The sequence below is a fragment of the Danio rerio genome, chromosome 21, assembly GCF_049306965.1.
Source record: "Danio rerio strain Tuebingen ecotype United States chromosome 21, GRCz12tu, whole genome shotgun sequence".
Classification (NCBI taxonomy): Eukaryota; Metazoa; Chordata; class Actinopteri; order Cypriniformes; family Danionidae; genus Danio; species Danio rerio.
The window spans coordinates 40186375-40213497 of NC_133196.1; the positions used below are offsets into that span (position 1 = coordinate 40186375).

General features: G+C 34.9%; 1 protein-coding gene across 2 annotated transcripts in view; it reads right to left on the reverse strand.

Annotated features, from left to right (window-relative positions):
* wwc1 (WW and C2 domain containing 1) overlaps positions 1–27123 on the reverse strand; it is a 449056-nt gene that overhangs the window by 390939 nt on the left and 30994 nt on the right. For both annotated transcript variants that reach the window (XR_012396852.1, XM_684183.10), the window contains exons 4-9: positions 25326–25402; positions 25035–25114; positions 13081–13210; positions 2665–2811; positions 2477–2547; positions 236–478 (exon numbers count right to left, since the gene is read on the reverse strand). Coding sequence is in view for 1 of the 2 variants with exons in the window: in XM_684183.10 (XP_689275.6) it covers positions 236–478; positions 2477–2547; positions 2665–2811; positions 13081–13210; positions 25035–25114; positions 25326–25402 (748 nt within the window). In the remaining variant the exon portion in view is untranslated. The remainder of the gene's footprint in view (positions 1–235; positions 479–2476; positions 2548–2664; positions 2812–13080; positions 13211–25034; positions 25115–25325; positions 25403–27123) is intronic.

Genomic DNA, 27123 nt, shown 5'->3' on the forward strand with positions numbered 1-27123 from the left:
CAATACTTGTCCATAAGATGCTTGTAAATTTGCTTGTAAATGTGATGGAAATCAAGCTATTGATTTCGAACAAGGTAGATCTTAAACGTTGTGAATACCAAATGTCATGACAGTTCACCTGAAATGTCTATGATAGCATCTAAAATTGGATCTAAAATTAACCCTGCCTATAGTCAGTTGGCCACCAGATAAACACTACATAAACAAATGGAGCTGGCCAGGTTTATCATCTCACCTCTCAGTCAGTGCTTTGCTCTGGTTGTCCCGTGCAGCTTGCAGGTCCTTCTCGAGTCGTTTTTTCTCAGACTCGATCTTCTCTGCCTCATTTGGTGCACGTTTGCACGGCCTTACATACTGCAGTTCCTTAAGCAGCTCTTCCTTCTCATTGATGAGGATCAAGCGATCTCTCTCTGGGTCCAGCAGGCCTGGCCATGCCTCGCTATCCAACTTTGCAATCTGGACTTCGATATTTGCAATCCTGATTTAACAATGAAATAAATAAATGACAAAATTCTTCATTGATATTTGGAAGAAATATTATGAGCCCTTTATAGAATAAAACAATTATGAACTTTTTACTTAAATTCATACCTAACAAATCCAGTAAATGCAAAGAAACTGAGAATTTTAAGTGATCTCTTAATTTTCTCCATAGCTGTATATCTATATCATATTTATACAATGTGACCCTGGACCAAAAAATGATGTTGCACGGATATGTCCATATTGTCTTAAAAAACCACACATCAATAAAAAGCTTATTGTTTAGCTTTTTTTAGGTGACTTATAAAACTCTACCACTTATGACTGGTTATGTGGTCCAGGGTCACATTTACATACATTGTCATACTAGATACAGTGCACCTGTAAAGTATTCATAGCCACTTTTTTCACTTTTTTTATGTTACAGCCTTATTCCAAAATATATTAAATTCATTTATTTTCTCAAAATGCTACACTTAATATTCCATAATGACAATGTGAAAAACAATTTTTTGAAATTGTTGCAACTTTATTAAAAATAAAAAAACTGAAAAATCACCTGTACATCAGTAATCACAGCCTTTGCTCAATACTTTGTTGATGCACCTTTGGCAGCAATTACAGCCTCAAGCCTTTTTGAATATGATGCCACAAGCTCTATCAGGTTTGATGGGAGGCGACGGTGTACAGTCATTTTCAGATCTCTCCAGAGATGTTCAATAGGATTTAGTTATGAGCTCTGGCTGCGCCACTCATGGACATTCACAGAGTTCTGAAGCCACTCCATTGATATTTTGGCGGTGTGCTTTGGGTCATTGTCCTGCTGTAAAATGGACCGTCACCACAGTCTGAGGTCAAGAGCACTCTGAAGCAGATTTTCAATCAGGATGTTTCTGTACATTGCTGCATTCATCTTTCCCTCTATCCTGATTAGTCTTCCAGTTCCTGCTGCTGAAAAACATCCCCACAGCATGATGCTGCCACTATCATGCTTCACTGTAGGGATGGTATTAGCTTGGTTTATGAGGTGCTGGGTTTTCTCCAAACATAACGCCTGGCATTCACTCCACAGAGTTCAAATTTAGTCTCATCAGACCAGAGAATTTTGTTTCTTTTGGTCTGAGAGTCCTTCGGATGCCTTTTGTCAAATTCCAGGCGGGGAGGGACTTCCGTCTGACCACTCTACCATACAGGCCTGTATATTGCTGCACAGATGGTTGTCCTTCTGTAAGGTTCTCCTCTTTCCACAGAACGCTGGAGCTCAGACAGAGTGACTATATGATTATTGATCACCTCCCTGACTAAGGTCCTTCTCCCCCGATCACTCAGCTTAGATGGCCGGCCAGCTCTAGGAAGAATCCTGGTGGTTTCAATCATCTTCCACTTACGGATGAGGGAGGCCACTTTGCTCATTGGAACTTTCAGAGCACCAGATTTTTTCGTAACCTTTCCCAGCCTTGTGCCTTGAGGCAATCCTGTCTTGGAGGTCTGCAGACAATTCCTTTGTCTTCATGCTTGGTTTGTGCTTTGAAATACACTGTCAACCCTGGGACCTTATATAGACAGGTGTATGTCTTCTCAAATCATGTCCAATCAACTGAATTTACCACAGGTGAACTCCAATTAGGCTGCTGAAACATCTCAAGAATGATCAGTGGAAACAGAATGTACCTGAGCTCAATTTAGAGCTTCACTGCAAAGACTGAGAATACTGATGTACATGTAATTTTTCAGGTTTTTTATTTTTAATAAATTTGCAACAATTTCAAAAAATCTTTTTTTCACATTGTCATGTGTGTGGAATTCTGAGGAAATAAAAAAAATAATTTTTGAATAAAGCTGTAACATTAAAAAAATGTGGAAAAAGTGAAGCGATATCAATATTTTGGGGACGATTCAGATTTCGATTCGATTTTAATGCACTGTAAACTTTCAAGCTAAAAAGAACATAACTAGTTAAATACAAACAATAAAATTCCAAAGAAAAAATTACCTTCTTTTCGCCTCCTCATATTTCAGGCTCAGTCGTACCTTCTCAGCCAGTTTATTTGAGCTTGATACAAACTTAAATAAAAAATAATTACAATAATTAATTATAATATATATATAATTAAATAAGTTATTTAATTCTACAAATGAATCATCATACGCAAGCACATAAAACAGAGCGCTGTCTCTCACCTGGGCAGGTATGTCTGTTTGGGACTCTGCGTCTGAATAGAGTCGGGGGAGTGAGAGATTAGAGTTGGCCAGGGACGGATTGCTGGCCCACAGGTCAGACTGAGAGCCATAATCTAACTGAAAACCATCTTTCAGCACGGCCAGTTTCTAAAAGAAAAACACAATAATCAGTCACCCATCAGATTATGGATCATTTAAGTGCTCATTTAAATGGGGTCAGAAAATCTACGCCCTCTGTTTAGTGTTCTCTGACATTTGTGAATGGAGAACTCCTTGCAAGCGTGATTCAGTCGTCTGACACCTTTTGTGTTAGAGAGAGCTTAAAATATCCATCTGATTATTAAAATAGTCCCCAGACGTGCACATTTGTTTGTCCATTGTTTGCCTGACCATTCTTGAATTAAAATCTGCATTTGGATCCGTTGTCCAGCGTCCATTACAACTACGTGGAATTCACCATATATAAAACCAGTGTAAAAACACTTGGTTACATGTGAACCGAGTAAGTCCAGCATACTGTAGGGAGCAGGACGATTCACATATTATAAAGCATATGTGCTTTGATTGAAGAGATGATCTGATGAAAAGCTGAAGAATTCCGTCATACAAAACAAATTTTGATTCTTATTAACTGAAGTGAGAAACTGCAACTGTGGTGTTTTCTAATGCTTATATCTTCTAATATTTTGTCTTTGTTTTAGAGCACACTAGGTTATAGATAACGTTACTCATAACATACTGATAATAACAACACAAACAATTCGATAGGATTTTAAATTATAAGCAGAGAGTGGACGAGAGGCTACAGGAATGGAAGTTTATTCTCAGGAAAGACACAAGACGCTATGAGTGTTCACGTTACAGATGAGCACCCGCCTGATGGAGGAGGTTTGCCAGCTGCAGCGGGTGACATGCATTATTTAGCATTGCCTGCCTCTCCATATGCTTGTTGTACAGTGAGGAAAAGACAGAAATAAATAAATAGATGCAAGAAATGAAAAATGGGGTCAACTCGCAAAGGGAAAAGGCTCCCCTCTGAATGCTTAAACATTAAAGTATGAGGCTGTGAACACTCCATCTACATAATGACCACCATATCAATAGTTTAGGTCTAGCAGGTTTAAATGAATACTTATATTACTAATAAAGATGCACAATATGTTAGTGGCTATATTGATCTTGGCTGATAAATGTTATTTTTATTGTTATTAGTCCGATAAAAGAATTACGCCGATATCTTTAAGAGGATAAATTATTTATTTTTTACTGCTGGTTGAAACTTTTAACATGTTTACTGCCTACCTTTTTAAATATTTTAAAGGGTGTTTTGATTTTGGTTAATGCTCAGTGACTTTATGTGACTTGATGCATTTTTTGTTTGTCAGGCAGTAGATTTTTATTATTTTAAGTTGCCCTTAGAAAAGAATAGTTGATGAATAACTGAAAGCTTAGAGATTAGTTTAAAATGTAAAAAAAAAAAAACCTGTTGTTTACTATATGTTTGCGTTTTGATTTTGCAATCATGCAGAAAGCTGTAAAAAATTTATATTTATACTTATTAGCTAAAATATCAGCTATTGGACAGTTTTTGTGTAGCATTGTACACAAAAAATATGCATTAAAAACCCAATACTTGACAGTGTAGTATAGAAACTCCACCGTCTACTAGTGTTTTAAAAGTGTTATTGTTAAAGAAGCAGAAAGAACTCTTGGAACTGTGATATTTTTATCCAAAGTTATCATACCGGCCCATGCCTAATCGATATTGCTATCGGCCTCTAAATCTAGATAGTTATCGGCTATCAATATCGGTCAAAACTTCCAAATCGGTGCATCTCTGATTGCTACACAAAATTTATAATTTGAAATAAAAATTGTTTATTGATAAATAAAATGCATCATAGATTTTAACAAGTTTTAACTTTAAAAATATAAAGAGATGCAGCAAATAACACTGATTTCTAAAGGATCATGTCAGACTGCACATCACACCTCTCCTCAGGTCTTTACACTGGCTCCTAGTTACATTCAGAATAGGTTTTAAATTATTATTACTTGTCTATAAATCACTAATTGGCCCAGAACCTCAATACATTAAAGATATGCTCACTGAATACAAACCTAAAATATCCCTCAGCTCTTTAGGAGCATGTAAACAAGAAATTCCAAAAGTTCAGTCAAAGCAAAGTGAATCGGCCTTCAGCTATTATGTCCCTCACTGCTGGAATCAGCTTCCATAAATGATCAGATGTGCACCAACATTAGGCACATTCAAATCAAGACTGAAAACACATCTGTTTAGCTGTGCCTTTACTGAATGAGCACTGTGCTACATCCCACAGATCACACTGTTATGTTTTTCTCTTCTTTTTCAATCTTTTTTAAACACATTTTAATCTGTCTATATACTATTTGTCTTTATTTTCTTATATACGTGTTTCTTTTATTATCGTTTAAAGCACTTTGAATTGCCACTATGTATGAAATTTGCTATATAAATAAACTAGCCTTGCCTTAAAACCTCAACAAAAAAAAAAGTATGAGGATTTCTTGAAACTTTAATTTGGCAAGTTATTGAACAACTGTGGTTTGTTCTGTAGCCAGTTGGGAAAAAAATCTTAGCTAGGCGGCTAAAAGGCTAATCTAAAGGGCTAAAATCTAAAGGGCTAATAATTTAATTATTATTAAATATTTTTTATTAAAAAACATTACCATTAATGAAGATATATTATTAAATCTAAATAATATTCTTTGTAATCAATTTTTAAAAAATGTGACTTCAGGTCAGATTTATTAGCCACCCTTTGAACTTTTTAAAATATTTCCCTAACGACGTTTAACAGAGCAAGGAAATATGTCTGATAATATTTTTTATTCTGGAGAAAGTCTTTTTTTGTTTTATTTTGTCTAGAATGAAAGCATTTTTTAATTTTTTAAAATTATTCTAAGGTCTAAACTATTAGCCCCTTTAAGCTACTTTTTTTTTAATAGGCTACAGAACAAGCCATCGTTATATAATAACTTGCCTAATTACCCTAACCTGCATAGTTAACCTAATTAACCTAGTTAAGCCTTTAAATGTCTCTGTGAGATGTATAGAAGTGTCTTGTAAAATATACAGTAAAACTTTATTTACTGTCATCATGACAAAAATAAAATAAATCAGTTATTAGAAATGAGTTATTAAAACTATTATATTTAGAAATGTGTTGAAAAAATCTGCTCTCCATTAAACAAGAATTGGGGAAAAAAATAAACGGGTGGGCTAATAATTCTAACTTCAACTGTATATACTTTTATCTTAATATTACATTTTAAATATCAAATAATATTAAATTTTAAATATCAAATTTTATAGCTTTAAGAGTCAATATATCCACCAATAAACTACTAATTTGATTATACGATTTCAGTAGGAAATTTGAAGAGGCAGCAAGTCTAAATGTGTTAACAATACATGAGCAAACACAATTAAACTCAAACCATCCACTAAACCTGAATTGTACATTACGGGAACGTTGCAAACAGTACAGTCAAATATTGTCTTTAGGCCAACATTCAAAAGCAGCAAGTTAACAAAACATTATGCAAACAAGTAGACTTCACACTCCGCTATGCCAGTGCAAACACCTAACGTGAAAACAAACAGATCTTCACATTCACCCATATCACATAACAAGAACTATTATTATAAACAAATAATCCACTTGATACTCTTTTGGGTTTGAAGATCTAGTAAAGTAGTGCACAATTAGTAATGCGTTTTATCCTCTTTTAACTTTTTTCAACATTAGAACGTCTTGTTTAACTTACAACCCCAAATCAGAAAACATTAGGATAGTATGGAAAACGGAAATTTAAAAAAAAAGTAGTGATTTCCAAACATACTTTGACTCGTATTTCATTGCAGACAATATGAGCACAAAATATTTTATAAGTCTTGTCTGGTCAATGCAAAACCACATTCTGTACACATTACAAAGACCTGGCTGCGGAGGAGGATACATGTTTGGCTGGCCTGCCTGCAGTGCCGATCTGTCTCCAATAGAGAATGTGTGGTGCATTTTTAATTAGTACTTGATTAGTACTTGATTTAATTAGTACTTAATACTTGTTGGCAGGAAGAATGGGACAAAAATTGCACTTGAATTTCATCACTTAGTGTCTTAAGCCCCTAAATGTATTTTCAGAGTTGTGAAAAGGAATGGCAAATGCTTTACTGTTACAACTTTTTTTTTTGTAATGTGCAGCAAGAACCAAAATTGGAATATGCGTTTATTTTGAAAAAATAAATAAATAAAAAATAATAAAAATCATCGGGAACACATTACATCATGTTTTTTTGTATTGTCTGCAATGAAATACAACTCAAAGTAAATTTAGAAATCACTGCTTTTTATTTATGTTTTCCATATTGTCCCAACTTTTTCTGATTTGGGGGTGTATAAATTTACAATGGTTAACTTTATGTATCTCATTACTTTGATATTGTATTTTCACAAAAGTCAATTGAGAGATTAAATTTGACACTTGCCTTAATATTATTTTTATTTGTTTAAAATCCCTGTTCCTAATGTAATTTGGTGTGTACACCAAAATATCCATAACCCAAACTAATGTTATGAAAAATTTGTACTTGAATAAAGTTGAAGAAAATCCATCCAGCCCCAATCCCAATTCTACCCCTTAGCCCTTCACCTAAGAGAATTGGGACACCCCTATACCTTCATGTGAGCGCGCAAAACGACGGGTAAAAATATGCCAATTCTCTTTAGCTTGAATGTGAAGGGCTAAGAGGAAGAGGTACATACAAACTGCGATTTTTCAGGACCACACTCAAAACCGAGGAGTAAGAAAATTTCCCCCACATTTTGCGCTACGCCACTGCACGGAAGTAAGGATCCACAAATTAGTATTTTTTTATCATTATTACGAATTTTTACAACAAACAAGCACATGTTTTAATATACTCATAACAGCGCTTGTGATTTATCGCCATGCTTTAAAAAACAATGCTAAAATAACAACAGCTAAATTTTGATATCTATAATCTATAATCATAACTCCTGTATAGCAGTTCCACTACATTCTGACACTCGATGACACTCGAATACCCTGTCAAAAAAGTCTAGTGGCTGGGAATGGGCTTTTTATGGTGTCTGCTATCATGGTAATGTTGTTTTGGTGTGTTTATATAGCTAAATATGGCCACAGTGTGAATGCACAGTAGAGTTACGAACTTATTGCTACATTAGATCGTTATAATGACATAATATATGTTTTCAGTGATTTCCTGAAGATAAATACAAAAAATAACGCAACTGAAAATAACTACAGCAGTCGCGATCATCTGATCTCATATGAAGCAAGAGCTCACGATAACATATGACGGCGAGTGCAGGTGCTGTAGTGGTGTTCCATTTCTTAGGGGTAAATTTTGAAGCCCTTCGCCTTCACACTCTGTTTCAAGGGCCATGGGGAAAGGGGAAGGGTTGGGGTAAAAAAAAAAAAAGAATTGGGATTGGGCCTTACTGTATCAGCATCAGCAAAAAGACAAAACAACAATGTAGTCAAAATGATAAAAACTAACAAAGATTCACTTTTGTTATATCCGCTGGACTGCTAAATTGTGCTGTTCAATCATTAGATGAGTGGATCTGAGTTCAACAGTGTTGCCAACTTAGCGACTTTGTCACTATATTTAGCGACTTTTCAGACCCCCTAGAGACAAATTTTTAAAAAGCGACTAGCGCCAAATCTATAATTTTTTTGTGTTACTGGAGATATTTATAGACATTCATGTGTCCATGTACCTTCCCTAGTCTTCTCTGCGAGCTCCGGGTGATGCCGTCGGTCCCTTCCCAACCTCAGAGCACTGACAGGTGACGCAATCCTCATACAGCACCCTCTCCCACCTGCAGCCTGAGACCAGATCACCCCTTTGCATACCAACGGCAAATGATTTAACACCAGCAGTGTGAGGTATTTCCATTGTAGAGTCAAACCGATGTGCTTCTCCTTTATTTTAACTATTTAATTTGACCATTTATTCTTTTCTTGTTCACAATCACAGATATTTTAGTGACAGTTTTGTATTTTGTCTGAGTTTATTACATCTGAGAGATTACTGCAAATTCACTACACATATTGAAATATTGTATTCAAGCAGCAATACATTTAGTTAAACTGACATGCATATATAAAGCATAGTGCAAATATTAACACCCCTTTACTAACGATAGGCTGTTAAACAAACAGAAACGGTAGAACGTGATGATGTCAGTAATATGCAAATTGACAAATGATGTAATCGAGAGACTTTGTGACTTTTCGGGCAGAGCTTAGCACCTTTTCATTAAAGGGGTGGTCCACTACGATCTCATATTTTAAACTTTAGTTGATGTGTAATGTAGCTGTGTGAACATAAACAACATCTCTGAATGTAAAAAGTTCTAAGTTCAATGCAAAGGGAGACCTTGGATTTTACAGAGTTAGCTTAGCAAAGCCTACAATGAACGAATTTTGGGGACTACAAAAAATACTTCCGACCCCTTTGAGATCACAAGTTTGTTTACTGTGCATCCCACACAGCGCAGGTAAGGCCCGTGGCCAGAGGCACTGTAACATTATAGCAGAGATGAAGCTAAAAATGCGTCTAAGCACGGCTGCTTCCACAGAGCTTCGTCTGTTTCTGTATTTGGGCTTCCAAAGAACACAACACAAAGACAGAAGTGCTTACAGTTCAATATTAATTATGTTCCAGAGAATTATAAAACACACAGCAAGCATGATTTGACAAAACAGCTCCAGAATCTCTCCCAGTTCAGGGCTGGATTCTGCTAAAATCTCCTCAAAGCAGAAGTTGTAAGCTACAAGTAAGTGTTTTTATTTGTTAAAATTGATCGTGACATGTACAGTGTCTAGTGTTAACGGTATGCTGTAGCAATGATATAAACAATGCGAAATGCTGCTTTGCGGGCAAACGATTTAGCTACAAATTCATATTTATCAGTCAAACTGCTGTAAACACACACACACTCCACCAGCACGTTCGTGTCTCTTATGTGTGTGCGCGCACGGGACTGCACTGATTGTCTTCAGGCAGCTTTTCCATGTGTTTCACATCTCAGATAATGAAGTCGCAAAAGATATGTGGATGATTCATATTACTTACACCTGAATATTCTGGGTACACGTGAAAGCCGTCGTGTAACGCATAGAGTTAAAAAATACAGGTTAGCTTACCTGACTCGAGGTCGCAGCAGAATAATGTAATGTTGATTTATTACAGAAAATAACTTAATTCGAATATCAGAGAAAAAGAAAGTCCCGCGCACATGCGCTTGTTACAGAAATTTCACACATTCACACCACACACACAAACGCTGTTAAAGGAGCCGCACCCCATTTTCACTCGTTACAGACACTTGTCAGATGTTATTTTAGAGCAGGCAGGAGGTTGACTGCATGTTTACACAGCAGAAAAGCGCGTGCTTTTACGGGCATGACGTGGAGCCGATCCGCGAATAGCAGCACATTATGACGATGACCAATCAGAGTCACTTAAAGGCAGAGGAACTAGGAAATATGTCATTATCATGTTAGCTTAGTAGCTGTGTATAATCAAAGTGAGATATCTGAAAAAATAACGCGATTTTCTTCAAGAAAAACATAAACACACATTGCTTTGCATCTTATAAACACAACCAAGCCTTAAAATTACATTCTGGACCACCTCTTTAAAAATAGTTGGCAACAGTGGAGTGCATGCATTCATAGTATTCAGTCAATTTACTTGCACAGCATACTTGTCAAGATTCTGTTTGTTTCCAGCCATAGACAACAAATTTTTTTTGTCTGACGAAATTTATAGTTATTATGCGAAAACAATAAAAAGCGGCATGGTTCATAAAGGTTAAACACCTAGCTTCTACGTGCCATTACTTAACCTCATTATGTCAAATATTCACACACATTTTTGTTTGGTAAGAGACAAATAATGGCGGGAAGAGAATGTGCTTGTATTTTTCATCTTCTGTAAAAGCCACTCCTATCTGCACAAACACATCCGCTTATTATGCTAATCTGACTGGCTACAGTTTCTCAGCGAGTGTAGCACTTCACTGCACTTTTATTTGGATAGATCAATGTGCCTACTTCTGTGTGTACTTTGCCATTTTGGAGGTTCACTTGCCTCATGTGCACAAGTACAGCGGGAAATGAGATACAAAAATGCCCTAATGATGAAAGCAAAGAGGAATGTGCTCCCAGATCACTCTTAAAGGGATAGTTCATTGAATATTGAGCATTTATTTACTGTTTACACACCCTCAGGTGGTCACAAACAAAAAAATAAGATTTTCTGAAGAATGTACTTCCATTGTAGGTTTCTAAAATTGTACAAAATATCTTCTATTGTCTTCAGCAGAGGAAAGAAATAGGTAAAAGGAGTAAATGATGGCAGGATTTTCAGCTTTGTGTGAACTATCCTTTTAAGATGAAACAATATTGGTTCATGTACCTGTCAATCTTTAGATTTAGATTTCTTTGGGGCTTTTCATAAATACACTATAATACACTTTAAAGTGTCATTTCTTGCAACCTCTAAATGTGTGTGTAGAATTTAATTGCAATACAGATTTTTATAAGCAGTTTTCTCCATTTTTTAATTCTTTTTAATAACTCTCCACTTCAGCAGTGCTTATATACCCAGACATTTTTTTAATCTATATTCTGAAGGTTTTTGCATAGGATTATGCTATAAATATTTTGCCTGATTATATGTTTCACTCAACTTTGTTTCTGGCTGATAAAAAGACTTCTGTAAAAATATATCTGATTCTAATATGTCTCATATAACTTGACTTTTTCCAATGCTTATGATGTTTATGCTAGAAAATTGTTCAAATAAGTGTGATTAATTAATTGATATGTGATTATTAATAATAAATTCAATAATTATTCATCATTTCTTTCGTTTTCTTGTCGGCTTAGTCCCTTTATTAATCTGGGGTCACCACAGTGGAATGAACCGCCAACTTATCCAGCAAGTTTTTACGCAGTGGATGCCCTTCTAGCTGCAACCCATCTCTGGGAATAAATAATTATTCATTCATTCATTTTCTTTTCGGCTGAGTCTATTTATTAATCTGGGATCTCAACAGCAGAATGAACCGCCAACTTATCCAGCATATGTTTTACTCAGCGGATGCCCTTCCAGCTGCGACCCATCACTGGAGAACACCCATACACTCATTCAAACATATACACTACAAACAATTTAGCCTACCCAATTCACCTGTACTGGATGTCTTTGAACTTGTGGGGAGAACCAGAGCACCCGGAGGAAACCCACGCGAACGCAGGGAGAACATGCAAACTCCACACAGAAATGCCAACTGACCCAGCCGAGGCTCAAATTAACAACCTTTTTGCTGTGAGGCGACAGCACTACCTACTGCACCACCGAGTCTCCCTATATAATTATCATTAATATAAAAAAATTTTAAAAACTTGTGTGCACTTAACGTAAAAATATTTTAGGGCGTCGGCGACAGTGGTGTAGTAGTTATTGCGTCGACACATGCACTCCGGTGCTCACGGCGACCCAAGTTCGATTCCACCTCATGGTCCTTCCCCTCTCTCCCTATGCTTTCCTGTCTATTCGCTCTACTGTCCTATCGATTAAAGGTGAAAACCCCTAAAAAATGTATTATAAAAAATAAAAAATAAAAAAAAATAATTAAGTATTTTAGGGTGCTTTCACATCTGTGGTTCAGTTCATTTGGTCTGGACCAAGGGCAACAAATGCTACATTGTAGCATTTTTCTTCCGTTTTTAGGTCCTTTTCACACCACACTGATTGCTTTGGTCTGAAAAGAACCAAAGCTGAAAAGAACCAAAATGCAGTCATGTGACAAAATCCACATCACCCATTGGCCAGATGTTATTAAAAGTATTTTCTAAACTGCTTTTTGATTGGTCAGAATTAATGTGTGAGAAAATGCCAATGGAACTCCCGCAAGTAAACAAACCAGCAGACACAAAATGTCACTTTTCAATGGAAGGACAACTGCGCAGGCTGATTGAATCTCTGCTCATAGTCTATTATATAGTTTGTTTACATCATATACATTATCGTTACTATATACTACACACCTACCCAAACAAACTGCACCAAGAGGGAAAGGGAACTCTAGTGTGATTTAACCAAACTAAATAAGGCAGGTGTAAAAATATACCTGTTTGCACTTAACACAATCAATCAATTGGAAAAGTATGGTGATAACTAATAGTTTATTATTTTAAGGTAAAACGTTTTTGTCTTTTTGCAACCTGGGTAATGTTTAAAGACAAAGATTGAGAAATGTACTGAGATAAGAATAAATGTTGTCAAAGGATAAGCTTCATTCGTACCCGCATGAGCTCCTGCTTCTCCTTCTCTCCCGAGCTGATGGCATCTTTGATGGTCTTCACCTCCTTCAGGATGGCCTGGGCTTCATGCAGTTTGTAGCCATGTGAGGCACTGGACACTTTATGATCAATTCTGATGAAAGACAGAAAAAAACAGTCAATTGGCTGCGAGAACAATTAGTAACATACATTTTAAAAATGTTATTCAGTTTTTCTTCAGGCCAATGCAAAAATCAACTTAAATATGTGCTTCAGCCGACATGCTTGTGAAACCGCAAAAACGTACATAAACATAAATTTTCTGGTAAAATGAACACTAGGGGCAGTATGACACCAACAACTTGTGTTCCATTTCACACTAATGATATTTACATGGACATATTATTTATTTATTCATTTTCTTGTCGGCTTAGTCCCTTTATTAATTCGGGGTCGCCACAGTGGAATGAACCGCCAACTTATCCAGCACGTCTTTACACAGCGCATGCCCTTCCAGCCACAACCCATCTCTGGGAAACATCCACACACACTCATTCACACACATTCATACACAAGGGACAATTTAGCCTACCCAATTCACCTGTACCGCATGCCTTTGGACTGTGGGGGAAACCGGAGCACCAGGAGGAAACCCACGCGAAAGCAGGGAGAACATGCAAACTCCACACAGAAACATCAACTGAGCCAAGGCTTGAACCAGCGACCCAGCGACCTTCTTGCTGTGAGGCGACAGCACAACCTACTGCACCATTACATTGCCTTATGGACATATTATTTAGGAATAAATAATTATTTTAGTGCACAACACCAAATGAATACTACAAAACAACGACGTCTATTAGAGCTGTGCAATTAAACAAAAATCCAGTTTCGATTTCGGCTTCTAACAATTATGAAAAACAGTTAATCGAGATAAACGATTAACCATCCATCATTTACCACCCCCTTTCCAGTTGTACACATTTGTTGCTCTGCAAAGCTCAGTGCCACGTGAAAATGACTAAAAGCGTGTGCAGTAATGTAACGTCTCCAGCACGGGATGCGCATCATTCATATTTTTAAAAGTGCGAAAGAGCGTGTGCTGTTATGTGTGTGCGTGCCGCGCTTAGCCTCGGACAGGTAGTGTGTGTGCGTGTGTGTGTGTTTGTGTGTGTGTGCGCGCTGAGCCTTGGACAGCAGAGCACACACACATCTAGCGCTTTAATGTGAGCGCTTTATTGGTCAAATAGGCTACATGCACATTTGTGTCAGAGCGTGGTGTGTAGTGATTTTTCGTATTAACCCTCATTTGTGTAATAAACAAACTATCTTTTTTAAGATAGGCTACTAGTATTCAGCCTAAAGTGACATTCAAAGGCTTAATTAGGGTAAATAGGCAAGTCATTATATAACAGTAGTTTCTTCTGCAGACAATCAAAAATATATATTGCTTAAGGGGGCTAATAATATTAAGCTATTAAAATAGGTTTAAAAAAATTTAAACCTGATTTTATTCTAGCTGAAATAAAACAAATAAGTCTTTCTCCAGAAGAAAAAAATGTTAAAGGAAACAATGTAAGAAAATCCTCTGTTAAACATTATTTGAGAAATATTTTTATATAAAAATAAATTCACAGAAGGGCGAATAATTTTGACTTCAACTGATAATTGCTTTGAATAATCGTGATTACAATTATGACCAAAATAATTGTGATTATGATTTTTCCCATAATCGAGCAGCCCTAACGTCTATGATTTGAAATCATACATGTTTACCTTGTCTTATTATGTCATTATGGACAACTTTCTTTTTTAATGGTACTCAGTAGCTCAGTGTTGTACATGTGATGCAGAGTGCTCGAGTTTGAGTTTGGTGAAGCACGATTTCAGAAAACAGATCAAATCAATGTAAAATCAAGGTAAACTACTGGTCACAGTGCACTTTTCTCTTGCGTTTGCTTTTTTAAGCACTGTTGTTTGGGTTTAAGGAAGTGTTCAGGTCAGTTGTTCGCTAGGTTATTTGTGGGACGAAACTGACCTTCTCATATACATGTACAAGTAGCATATAAATAACGGACTTCAGATTCGATAAAATGCAGACATCGCCCTCTAGTGGATTTGTCATCTGAAATGTACAACTAAATGAACCCAGAGCAATGTAGTTTCCATTTTGAAAAAATATATATAAATAATAAATAGGCTGAGACAGGAATTTCCAATGAGCCTGGGCTTTATATTTTCCCTTGGGGAAATGCCACTATACACAGTATATAGTACAAGTCTGTAAGAAACACTGTATAAACATTATTACAGTCGGCATTGATAAGTACAAATATGTTAGCATGTGTTTAGTATGAATTGGTTTGTTTCCAGTATGGACTGGTATGTTTCCAGCATAAATTGTTATGTTTCTAGTATGGATTGGTATGTTTCCAGAATGGATTGGTATGTGGTTAGTATGTTTCTCTGGATTAGTACATTGTTAGTATGAATTGGTGCGTTTTCAGAATGCCCAATGTAAAGTTAACGGCAGTTTTTTTTATGGAAGTCTATGGGACAGTTGCTAGGGTGCCGTAAGTGGTTGCTAGGGTGTGGCTAGTAAGTTGAATGTTCATCAGTGATTGGCAAATTGGCAGTTTGAGTTAAATGAGCCCAACCTTAATTCTGTATGACAGTCTGGGGCAAAGTTATGAGGTCCCATAGTTTGGTCCAATGTTAAGTCAATGGAACTTTTCTGAATTTTTCAGAACAGTTTTCGGAAAAGCGTAAGCCGGATCAGTTGGAAAAGATATTGCAGCTTAGAAGCACTCTAGGAGAAGATGTGTTCTTTAAATAGTCTTAGAAGAAGAAGTTTATGTAGTATAACAGTTTTCAACTTTCTCAAGCCACCACTCAAGCCACTTTGCAGAAAATGCTTCCTGATATTTGAAGCCAACTGATACAGGAGCAATTAGTTATGGCAACTTCCACTACCAAACCACCGTAGCAGTAATATGAGCCAATAAAGAATACAATGATACACTTAGTGTGAACACTTGTAACAGGGAGGGGGACCTTCACCAAGTCCCAAAGACAACAATAACGGCAAATCCCTGATTTACACCTGCTGAATATTTTGCTTATGGTTTCTTGGAATGACAAGCTCCATTAGAGCCAAGAACAAGGGAGGGGGGCAGAAGTGGGCAAAGCCAGTCATCGGTAAGTCATGTGCAGGCCTGAGTAACCGGTTAGTCCACATTCCTCTCGGCAAGAGAACGGGAGGGAGGCAGTCAACAGGAATCAGCCTAACATCTCAACGCCCTTTCACATACAAAAATAAAAAAAGCCCAATCCGTAGCTTTATGTCAACGGCTTCCTAAAACAACCCTAAGGGAAATAGTTTAAGAGCAATTAAAGGTGGAAAAACAAAGATTGCATCATTTGAAGCTCTTCATTTGATGTAGGGATTGGTTAGATGGGTGGACTAGCAGGTTGGCCAATAACCATCTCATCTCTTATTGAGGTTTATTTTTCTGGGTTATTTTCCTTGATTCACTGATTTATAGCAGCAGTACTTTAAAGAGAAGACATTTTAATATGCATGTTCTTTGATGTTCAATCCAAAGTCCAATGTTGTAAGCAGGAATTAAACAAAAATAGAAATGACCCTCCACAGGAAGTTTGATTGATAGGTGATCTTTAAAAGATCTGGGTGTTGTATTAGAGAGCTATTTAAGTTTTGAAAATCAAATATCCCATGTCACAAAAACTGCCTTTTTTATCTGAGAAATATCGGTAAGTTACAAAGTATGTTATCCGTCTCAGATGCAGAAAAACTGTCCATGTTTTTATGACTTCTAGGCTGGATTACTGTAATGCTCTGATATACGGATTAAAAATGTATTTAACACCCCCAAAAGGGTCACAAGGTCTGTTTAAATGCATCTTTGATTTTTTAACCTGTATATATTAAGAATTGCTGCATTTGTTTGTAATGAGGCAACAAACACATGTAAACTGCTGAGTAAAAGGGTTTAATACACGTTTATGCATGTATGTTAAGCATGATTATTATGCACGTGTGCATTTCAGAGTACATCTTGCTGTTTATGTGTGTGTGAGAGATTGAGAGTAGGCACTAGGGGTGTTCAGTTACAGGTTTTTTGGAGTCGACTCCGATTCTCAACTCCATTTACATTCACTTAAAATAGCGCAAGGATTAAATATGCTGATTCATATCGCGCTTTACACAATGCTACTGCGTCAATTACAGTTTTACATTGTGTAGTTCACCTTTGGTCAGACAAAACCAGCAGTTCAAATCATCTGCAGTCAAAATAAAACATTTATTAGCCTACACTTTTTAACAGGATATTTTATTTTCTAGTTTAGATAATTTAAAAAAATTACATTGCAATTAATTAATCTATCCAATGATTGTTCATCAGTGCAATAAGCAGCTCCACATTCATATCGCCTCTGGGCATCTTCTTCAATGTCCGCTCGCATTGACAGTTTTGCGCTTGAGTGCCTCCACGTGCTGTTTACAGTAACTTCAGCAGCTTAGTACACGTGAACAAAAGTGCCAACCTGATTGATGGATAAGGGTTTGACGTGGCAGGTCAAAACAAAAAAAAAAACTGAGCATGAGGCATTTTTTTTTTAAATGACACCCGGCGTTTTGCGCGTTGGTGTGCACGATCACATTGACGCCCTTTATTTAGTCACAAGGCGTTAAATGTCAATGGAAATGCAAGCAAAAAACGTCTCGATGAGCACGGGCCTTTATTTGTTTTATTTCGGCTAGAATAAAAAGGTTTTTTTTTTAAACACTTTAAGGTCAAAATAATTTGCCATTTAAGCTATATTTTTCTCGATAGTCTACAAAACAAACCATCATTATACAATAACTTGCCGAATTACCCTAACCTGCCAAGTTAACCTAATTAACCTAGTTAAGCCATTAAATGTCACTTTAAGCTATATAAAAGTGTCTTGAAAAATATCTAGTCAAATATTATTTACTGTCATCATGGCAAAAATAAAATAAATCAGTTATCAGAAATAAGTTATTAAAACTATTATGTTGTGAAATGTGTTGAAAAAATCTCTCTGTTAAACACAAATTGAGGGAAAAAATAAATAAACATGGGGGGCTAATAATTCTGACTTCAACTGTATAACACAGTAAATTTGACATTGCAGGCAGATAATCTTTAAAACCAAAATGCAAAAAGGTTTGCCTTTTAGGAATTTAAAAGTGAAAGCAAGCGTCATCCCTCAGCACTATTTATAATAGCCTAGAGTGTTTGTGGTTGCGAAATTCAAAAGCAAAAGCATAAAACGTGTAAACACTTATTCAAAGCGGGGGCTTTCGGTGTTCATCATGCTCGAAAATGAGCATTATAAGTGTAGAATGTAACTGCTTCATTTAAGAGGGTTTTGAAAAAAAACAGACTCGACTCTGGGAGTCGATTCCTGTCCTGGAGTCGATTCCGGTACAAGGTCTATTGAGAGTATAGGAATCAACTCTTTTGGATTTGCCTTTCCAACACTAGTAGGCACTGACATGAGCTGCAAAGTGTCAGAGCAGAGCACACTTATATTTATGACTATTACAAATATGGTAAAAATCAAGCTTTTCATAATTCGTGTAGTTATAAATTATTGAAAACTGTTTAAGTAGATTTTTTTATTTTATTTATAGATATCAGAGAACAATTTTACATATCCACTCAATGTCCTCTTTGGCATCCTTAAAATAAAATAACCAAAATGTATTAGTTTGACCTAAATTTAGTGTTCATTTGGTTTCTGATCTGCCACAGGGTATTAAGTTCTGATTTATGACCAGTTACCTGTTGTATCTTTCAAAACTATTGAGAAAGCTATAAATGTTTTTGCAGTGTCATGACCTCAATTAATTGAATTTTTCATGCTCTGATTAAAGCCCTTTTTAAAACCCTAAATTGTAAAATTGGTTTAAACTCTTGATGAGGGAAACCATAATCTCCTTCAAATATGTGTACATGTACAAAACATGTGGCTCAATATTAATTGCAACATGTAAGCAGGCATGTAAACACCTTAATCGTATTAATACAGCTCTGACCAATGTGGGAATGTGCTCAGAAGGACACAGCTGTGTTTTCACACAGCTTCATGAATGAACTCTGTGACTTTATTAAACTGCGTTTCAAGAAAGAACGGTGAGAATGAACGAATGACAGCTTATAAAAGTGTCTGAGAGGCATCCCCTTTTACCCAGTAGCCTACCTTGTGTTTTTTTTTTCTAATGTAAGCTATTTTTTTTAAAAAGATAAATATAATGTATAAAACTATACATTATTTATATTACTTCATAATACCTATATGTCTGATAAGCTTTTTTATATTAATGGACAATGCACAGATGTTGATATTTCACAATGTTTTACACTACATTATTTGAATCTACCAAGCTTCGTATACAATGTTTACATTGTTCTACTTACATTCATTCTAAATTCCAAATATCAGGAATGACAACAGAATGCTAAGATTTAATTATTGTCAATTTTGATGTTATTGATTTATGGACTTACTTGACAGCTTTCATTCATTCAATTCTGCTTTGTCCCTGGTTTATCAGGGGTTACCACAGCGGAATGAGCCACCACATACTTGACAGATTTATGTATTTTTAATTTTAGGTGTTTTATGTTTGGTAAAATCATTTCTAATTGCATTTTTGTGATTTTTCAACTAATTTCACTGTCTTGTCCCAATAGGTGGATTTAGAGGTTTTTGCAGAAAAAGCATAAGTGGATTTAGCTGGTTTTGACGCAAAATAAAATCTACCTCAGGGCTCGAAATGAACCTTTTTTTGGTAGCACCGGTGCTCCAAACTTCAATAAATTAGACGCACCAGGCAACATTTTGTTGCACCCACCAAAATTCTAATCAAAACTAACAAATAAACAAAAATCTGCATGCGCTCACTGGACAGGGCTCGAAATTGCGACCATTTTGGTCGCATATGCTCCCGAAATTTTATTTATGCGACCTCAAAATATATTTGGGAGCACTTGTGAGAGCGCTTAAAATTGTTGTGTGCGACCAGTTTTTACTGCAAAATGTTTACCACATGCGCGGATTCGGGAGACATTCACGCAGAATGCATCTCTAAGCTCTTTGTCTGCACCTGAAACGCAGCGCTCAGGAATGGTTTAAAACAGTTGTCATGTCAACTTGCTGCAGTAAACAAAGCCAAGTCTGTAATGCTTGCCCCGCCTTCGCGCTCTTCTTATTGGCCCACCACTGCTCTAGCACTGAACACGAATGATTGGTTAATATCAGCTGTCAATCACTCAGCCAGTGCCTTTTGGTTTGGGATGAAAGAGAGAGCTACTACCGCGAAAAACTGTATAGCGCTGAAGATAAGAATAAAGATAACACTGACAGATTTTGTTTTGGAAACCATGGCATCTAAAGTTATAAATTATGACACATCTTACTAGTGACCATGTGCTGAATGTTAATCTACCACCTACACTTTTCGAAGAGTGAAAAAAGACTTCCGTTGGCTACAAGTCCGCTATGAAAAGTCTGTGTGATGGAATTTTCAGGTAACTGTTTGCCACATCTAGCACGAGAGCTTCTTATCCTTCATATAATCGCCAGATGCTGTCCGCCCTGCAAGGGGCAGCTATATGTAAAATGTAACACCACGTATACCATCGCAAACGGGCTTAAACGGAGTAAACTAAAATCTTTACTCAAGAAGACCGGTATTGCTATTAACATGACGTATGCATAAAATAAGGTACAGGATATGTCAAAAGCATCAGTGCAATATCAAACAGCACTTGTGAGAACAGCACAGTTATACCGTTAACAGATTCATTCAAGCAGTGGGTGCAGGGCCAGTGAGCGCTCTGTGTATGCTTTGGTCACTCAGTTATGTTATAAAAATATATTTTCTTGTGATAACGGGATTTTGTTAAGGCATATTTTCCTCACGCTTGCATATATATTTTGTTTTCTTGTTAGTTTGATTAGTGTTGATTTCAAATGCAATAAATCTGTTTGTATAAAACTTGTAGTAACGGTGCTCATAATTGGTGGGTGCGACTAAATTTTGGCTAAATTTTTCGGTGCTACCAAGCAAAAAGGTTAATTTCGAGCCATGCTGGACCTCCACGCACTGCTTGATGTGATGAACTGAATTAATAATAATAAACTGTGTTCTCACGGGTTGTGTGTGATATTGCACAGATGATATTGACATATAACTTTATTATTTGCATTTATCATCTTATTATTTAACGGTCTTTTCATGAGCTGCAATATTATTTTCATGCATAACTGCATGCTCTTTAGTGATAGTGAATGTGGTGTCAGTCGCAAGACTGACAGCATCGTGACGATTAAATGAAGGATTAAATAAAGTTAGAACATCTCGTGCTTAAAATATGTAGAGTCAGTGGCAAACACTCTTACCTGAAAACTCCATCCCACCGGCTTTATGGTGAATGCTTCAGTCATTTTCATAACAGACTTCAAACACTGGAAGTCTTTTATCCACTCTTAGAAAAGTGTACATGCTGGATTGACATTTATTACATGTTAACTAATCAGATGTGCCATTATTTGTTTTTGTATTTGGTTTCTAAAACTAAATCTGCCAGTGTTGTTTTCATTCTCTCTGATCCACACCTTTACTTTTTCACGGCTGTAGCAACCTGTCATCGGAACTGAGTGATTGACAGCTGATATTAACCAATCCATTGGTGTTCAGTGCTAGCGCAGTGGGCCAATAAGAAGAGCTTGAAGGCAGGACAAGCATTGTGGGCTTTGTTTACTGCAGCAAGTTGACTGTTTTAAACCATTCCTGAGTGCTGTGTTTGGTGTTTTTAAGTGCAAAGATGCTTGTTGCGTGAATGCCTCCTAAATCCGAGCATGTGGTGAGAACATTTTGCTGTGAAAACTGGTTGCACGACAACAATTTTATGCACTCGCACAAATGCTCGCACGATAAAATTTCGGGCGTATATGCGGCCAAAACAGTCGAGCCCTGTACCTTGTTAAAAACCAAAGAATTGTCTAAAGTGACATTTTTGAAAAAAAGTAATTTTATTTAATAGCTAATAACATTTCATTTTGTATTAAATAAAACTTCTGAACCTAATTATAGGAACCTGATAGAAATTGCTTATTTACAAGAAAAGAGATCTGATGGATTAAGAGGGTTTTGCATCTAAACTCTTCATCTGCATTTTAAAACAAATATGCATTTGTTAAAACGCCAACTACTTGTTCTGACAACCCATCAACCAGTCAGATTTAAGAGTAACAAATATTTAAGAGTTTTAAGAGTAACAAATATTCAAGAGTTTTAAGAGTAACAAATATTTAAGAGTTTTAAGAGAAACAAATATTTAAGAGTTTTAAGAGAAACAAATATTTAAGAGTTTTAGGAGTAACAAATATTTAAGAGTTTTAAGAGAAACAAATATTTAAGAGTTTTAAGAGAAACAAATATTTAAGAGTTTTAGGAGTAACAAATATTTAAGAGTTTTAAGAATAACAAATATTTGAGAGTTTTAAGAGTAACAAATATTTAAGAGTTTTAAGAGTAACAAATATTTAAGCGTTTTAAGAGTAACAAATATTTAAGCGTTTTAAGAGTAACAAATATTTAAGAGTAACAAATATTTAAGCGTTTTAAGAGTAACAAATATTTAAGAGTTTTAAGAGTAACAAATATTTAAGCGTTTTAAGAGTAACAAATATTTAAGCGTTTTAAGAGTAACAAATATTTAAGAGTTTTAAGAGTAACAAATATTTAAGCGTTTTAAGAGTAACAAATATTTAAGAATAACAAATATTTAAGAGTTTTAAGAGTAACAAATATTTAAGCGTTTTAAGAGTAACAAATATTTAAGAGTAACAAATATTTAAGAGTTTTAAGAGTAACAAATATTTAAGAGTAACAAATATTTAAGAGTTTTCAGAGTAACAAATATGTAAGAGTTTTAAGAGTAACAAATATTTAAGAGTAACAAATATTTAAGAGTTTTAAGAATAACAAATATTTAAGAGTTTTAAGAGTAACAAATATTTAAGAGTAACAAATATTTAAGAGTTTTCAGAGTAACAAATATGTAAGAGTTTTAAGAGTAACAAATATTTAAGAGTAACAAATATTTAAGAGTTTTCAGAGTAACAAATATGTAAGAGTTTTAAGAGTAACAAATATTCAAGAGTTTTAAGAGTAACAAATATTTAAGAGTTTTAAAAGTAACAAATATTTAAGAGTTTTCAAAGTAACAAATATTTAAGAGTTTTCAAAGTAACAAATATTTAAGAGTTTTAAGAGTAACAAATATTCAAGAGTTTTCAGAGTAACAAATATTCAAGAGTTTTAAGAGTAACAAATATTCAAGAGTTTTAAGAGTAACAAATATTCAAGAGTTTTCAGAGTAACAAATATGTAAGAGTTTTAAGAGTAACAAATATTCAAGAGTTTTCAGAGTAACAAATATTCAAGAGTTTTAAGAGTAACAAATATTCAAGAGTTTTAAGAGTAACAAATATTTAAGAGTTTTCAGAGTAACAAATATTCAAGAGTTTTAAGAGTAACAAATATTCAAGAGTTTTAAGAGTAACAAATATTTAAGAGTTTTAAGAGTAACAAATATTCAAGAGTTTTCAGAGTAACAAATATTCAAGAGTTTTAAGAGTAACAAATATTCAAGAGTTTTAAGAGTAACAAATATTTAAGAGTTTTCAGAGTAACAAATATTCAAGAGTTTTAAGAGTAACAAATATTCAAGAGTTTTAAGAGTAACAAATATTTAAGAGTTTTAAGAGTAACAAATATTTAAGAGTTTTAAGAGTAACAAATATTCAAGAGTTTTAAGAGTAACAAATATTTAAGAGTTTTAAGAGTAACAAATATTCAATAGTTTTAAGAGTAACAAATATTTAAGAGTTTTCAAAGTAACAAATATTCAAGAGTTTTAAGAGTAACAAATATTCAAGAGTTTTAAGAGTAACAAATATTCAAGAGTTTTAAGAGTAACAAATATTTAAGAGTTTTAAGAGTAACAAATATTCAAGAGTTTTAAGAGTAACAAATATTTAAGAGTTTTAAGAGTAACAAATATTCAAGAGTTTTAAGAGTAACAAATATTTAAGAGTTTTAAGAGTAACAAATATTTAAGAGTTTTAAGAGTAACAAATATTTAAGAGTTTTAAGAGTAACAAATATTTAAGAGTTTTAAGAGTAACAAATATTTAAGAGTTTTAAGAGTAACAAATATTTAAGAGTTTTAAGAGTAACAAATATTTAAGAGTTTTAAGAGTAACAAATATTTAAGAGTTTTAAGAGTAACAAATATTTAAGAGTTTTTAGAGTAACAAATATTTAAGAGTTTTAAGAGTAACAAATATTTAAGAGTTTTAAGAGTAACAAATATTTAAGTTTTAAGAGTAACAAATATTTAAGTTTTAAGAGTAACAAATATTTAAGAGTTTTAAGAGTAACAAATATTTAAGAGTTTTAAGAGTAACAAATATTTAAGAGTAACAAATATTTAAGAGTTTTCAAAGTAACAAATATTTAAGAGTTTTAAGAGTAACAAATATTTAAGAGTTTTCAAAGTAACAAATATTTAAGAGTTTTAAGAGTAACAAATATTTAAGAGTTTTCAAAGTAACAAATATTTAAGAGTTTTAAGAGTAACAAATATGAACCATAAATAGATTTACACTGAGGTGCATGTGGTGCTCTATAACAGTAAAAATATCCATTTTTACAACAACAGACTTGTCAACGTCAACTTGCTCCATCACAATAAAATGCCAGTGAGCTCATAAAATGCCCAGAGATAAGTTGATAGGTTTTTTTTTGTCTTGCACAAAGGCGAGGTGTTTTCAGACTGGAATGCATTTGAACAAGGAAGCGATCGGTTGTCTGGAACGTGATCGTGCAATATAGGTCAGGTTACACTTACTCTTTCAACGTCTCAAAGCCTTGCTCCTTATAATGCAGTTCTTGCTTCATATAGGCCAAATCTCTCTTCAGCTTATTTACCTGAACAAAAGACAGCAACAGAGAGAAAGCCAGCGGATGAATCAATGAGACACTTGTGTAATTACATTTGGGTTTTAAGCGTAATCTCGCTGCCTGTCATCACGTCCCAAATTCTTGCAGCAAAATTTACACCCAATTGGTGTCTTGCATAAACAAGATAACATTCACAGCGAACGATAAAAGGCTTGTGATATGTAGAAGAGCTTCTTACCCGGCTTTTTGCTGTAACAATCTCTGCTTTGAGGATTTCAGGGTCATATTTACTGCTTGATGAGGATCTGGAATTTACTGTAGGGAAGATAAGAGTTCAAAGGCTTTATCTTATCTGTATAACCACTTGGCGTAGCTTTTGAATTCCACACTGATGTATAATAACGCGACAGAATTGTGTCACAAATCTACATCCATTATAATGAGGTTTCATTCGAAATAAAGAGTTTTTGCTTGCACAAATGCTTGAAGAGTGAGATCATTGCTGGTCGGGCCGCACAAATATTTTGAAGTGAATACAAGCTTGTTACCTCATCACTAAAACATGCAGCTCACGCCATCTTATCTTTAGATATTATTTACGGGTATAATTATGACAGCTCACTGATTTTTTGAACATGCTTATCAACTTGTATAAACTTAATCTTAACACTTTTCTATTTGTAATATCAAAAGAATGACAGCAATGTTCAGCAATATAAAAAAAAATGATAGCAATATATATATATATATATATATATATATATATATATATATATATATATATATATATATGTGTGTGTGTGTGTGTGTGTGTGTATATAGATATATATATATAGATATATATATATATATATATATATATATATATATATATATATATATATATATATATATATATACAGGGTTCAACGCTAAGGATTTTTTCTACTGACCCGACCGGACCAGTGGTTCAGATTTTTACTTGCCCTGCCAATATTGTCACTGGCCCCACCAAAAAAAGTTAATAGCTATTTCTTAGCCACAAATAAAAAAAAATGTCAAAATGTTTGTAAATCTAGAATTTAAATATTCAAAAAAATTTATTAAAGTTTTTTGCAAACAAAAGTAGCAAAATGTGCAGGTATTTTATTGCAAAACAAAAGATGGCTGACCTGCCAAACCAGCGGCAAACTGTACAAAACATCACTTAATTTTTTTTTAGTCATGGTGTACCCTCGTAAATGTCTGCTTCCAAGACGTTAGAGACAAATGTTTTCCTTTAGCATCATCACCTGACGTTGCCGCCATGTTGCTGTCTCTTAGCTGTACTGGTTGTTACGGAAAAAAAAATAACATGCTCACAACATCCAATCAGATAAGAGGAACCGAGAAGGTAGCATTTGAAGGCTTAAAAACACAAATGCTTTCTCTATTCTGACTGTATTTGCACGCAATTGACAAATAGTCACAGGCAAATTAAACTTTAGTGACAGGGCATTAGTGGCCCGATCGGGCCAGTAACGATCCTGTCTACTGTCCCGAGCATCTCACACGCTGGCCCCGGGCCATCGGGCAGTCCTTATTGTTGAGCCCTGTATGTATATATATATATATATATATATATATATATATATATATATATATATATATATAATTAAAATATATAAATACATTGAACAGCACTGAAATTTTTTTATGTAAAGTAATATCATTGTGCCTCCTGCAGCCATGGTACTGAAGAAAAGTTGATTATTACGCAGGAATGGTGGAGTGTAGTTACTCGCCATATCGGCCTAGAACAGGGGTTTTTTAACTGTGAGATGCGCCCCACCAGGGGGGCTTCAGCACCTATTAAGGGGGGCATGAGACATTAATGAGTGCACTCGAGAAAATTATGATGACGATTTTTATCTGTTCACTAGATTTAATTTAAAAATAGCTAACGGTGTATGAAAGTAAAACCGGTAATCCGTGTAACAAAAAAGAGCCCTTCTGAATCAAATCAGCATGATGCCCTTCTGCATCTTTCACTTACTTCAAAGACACTAATGACTATG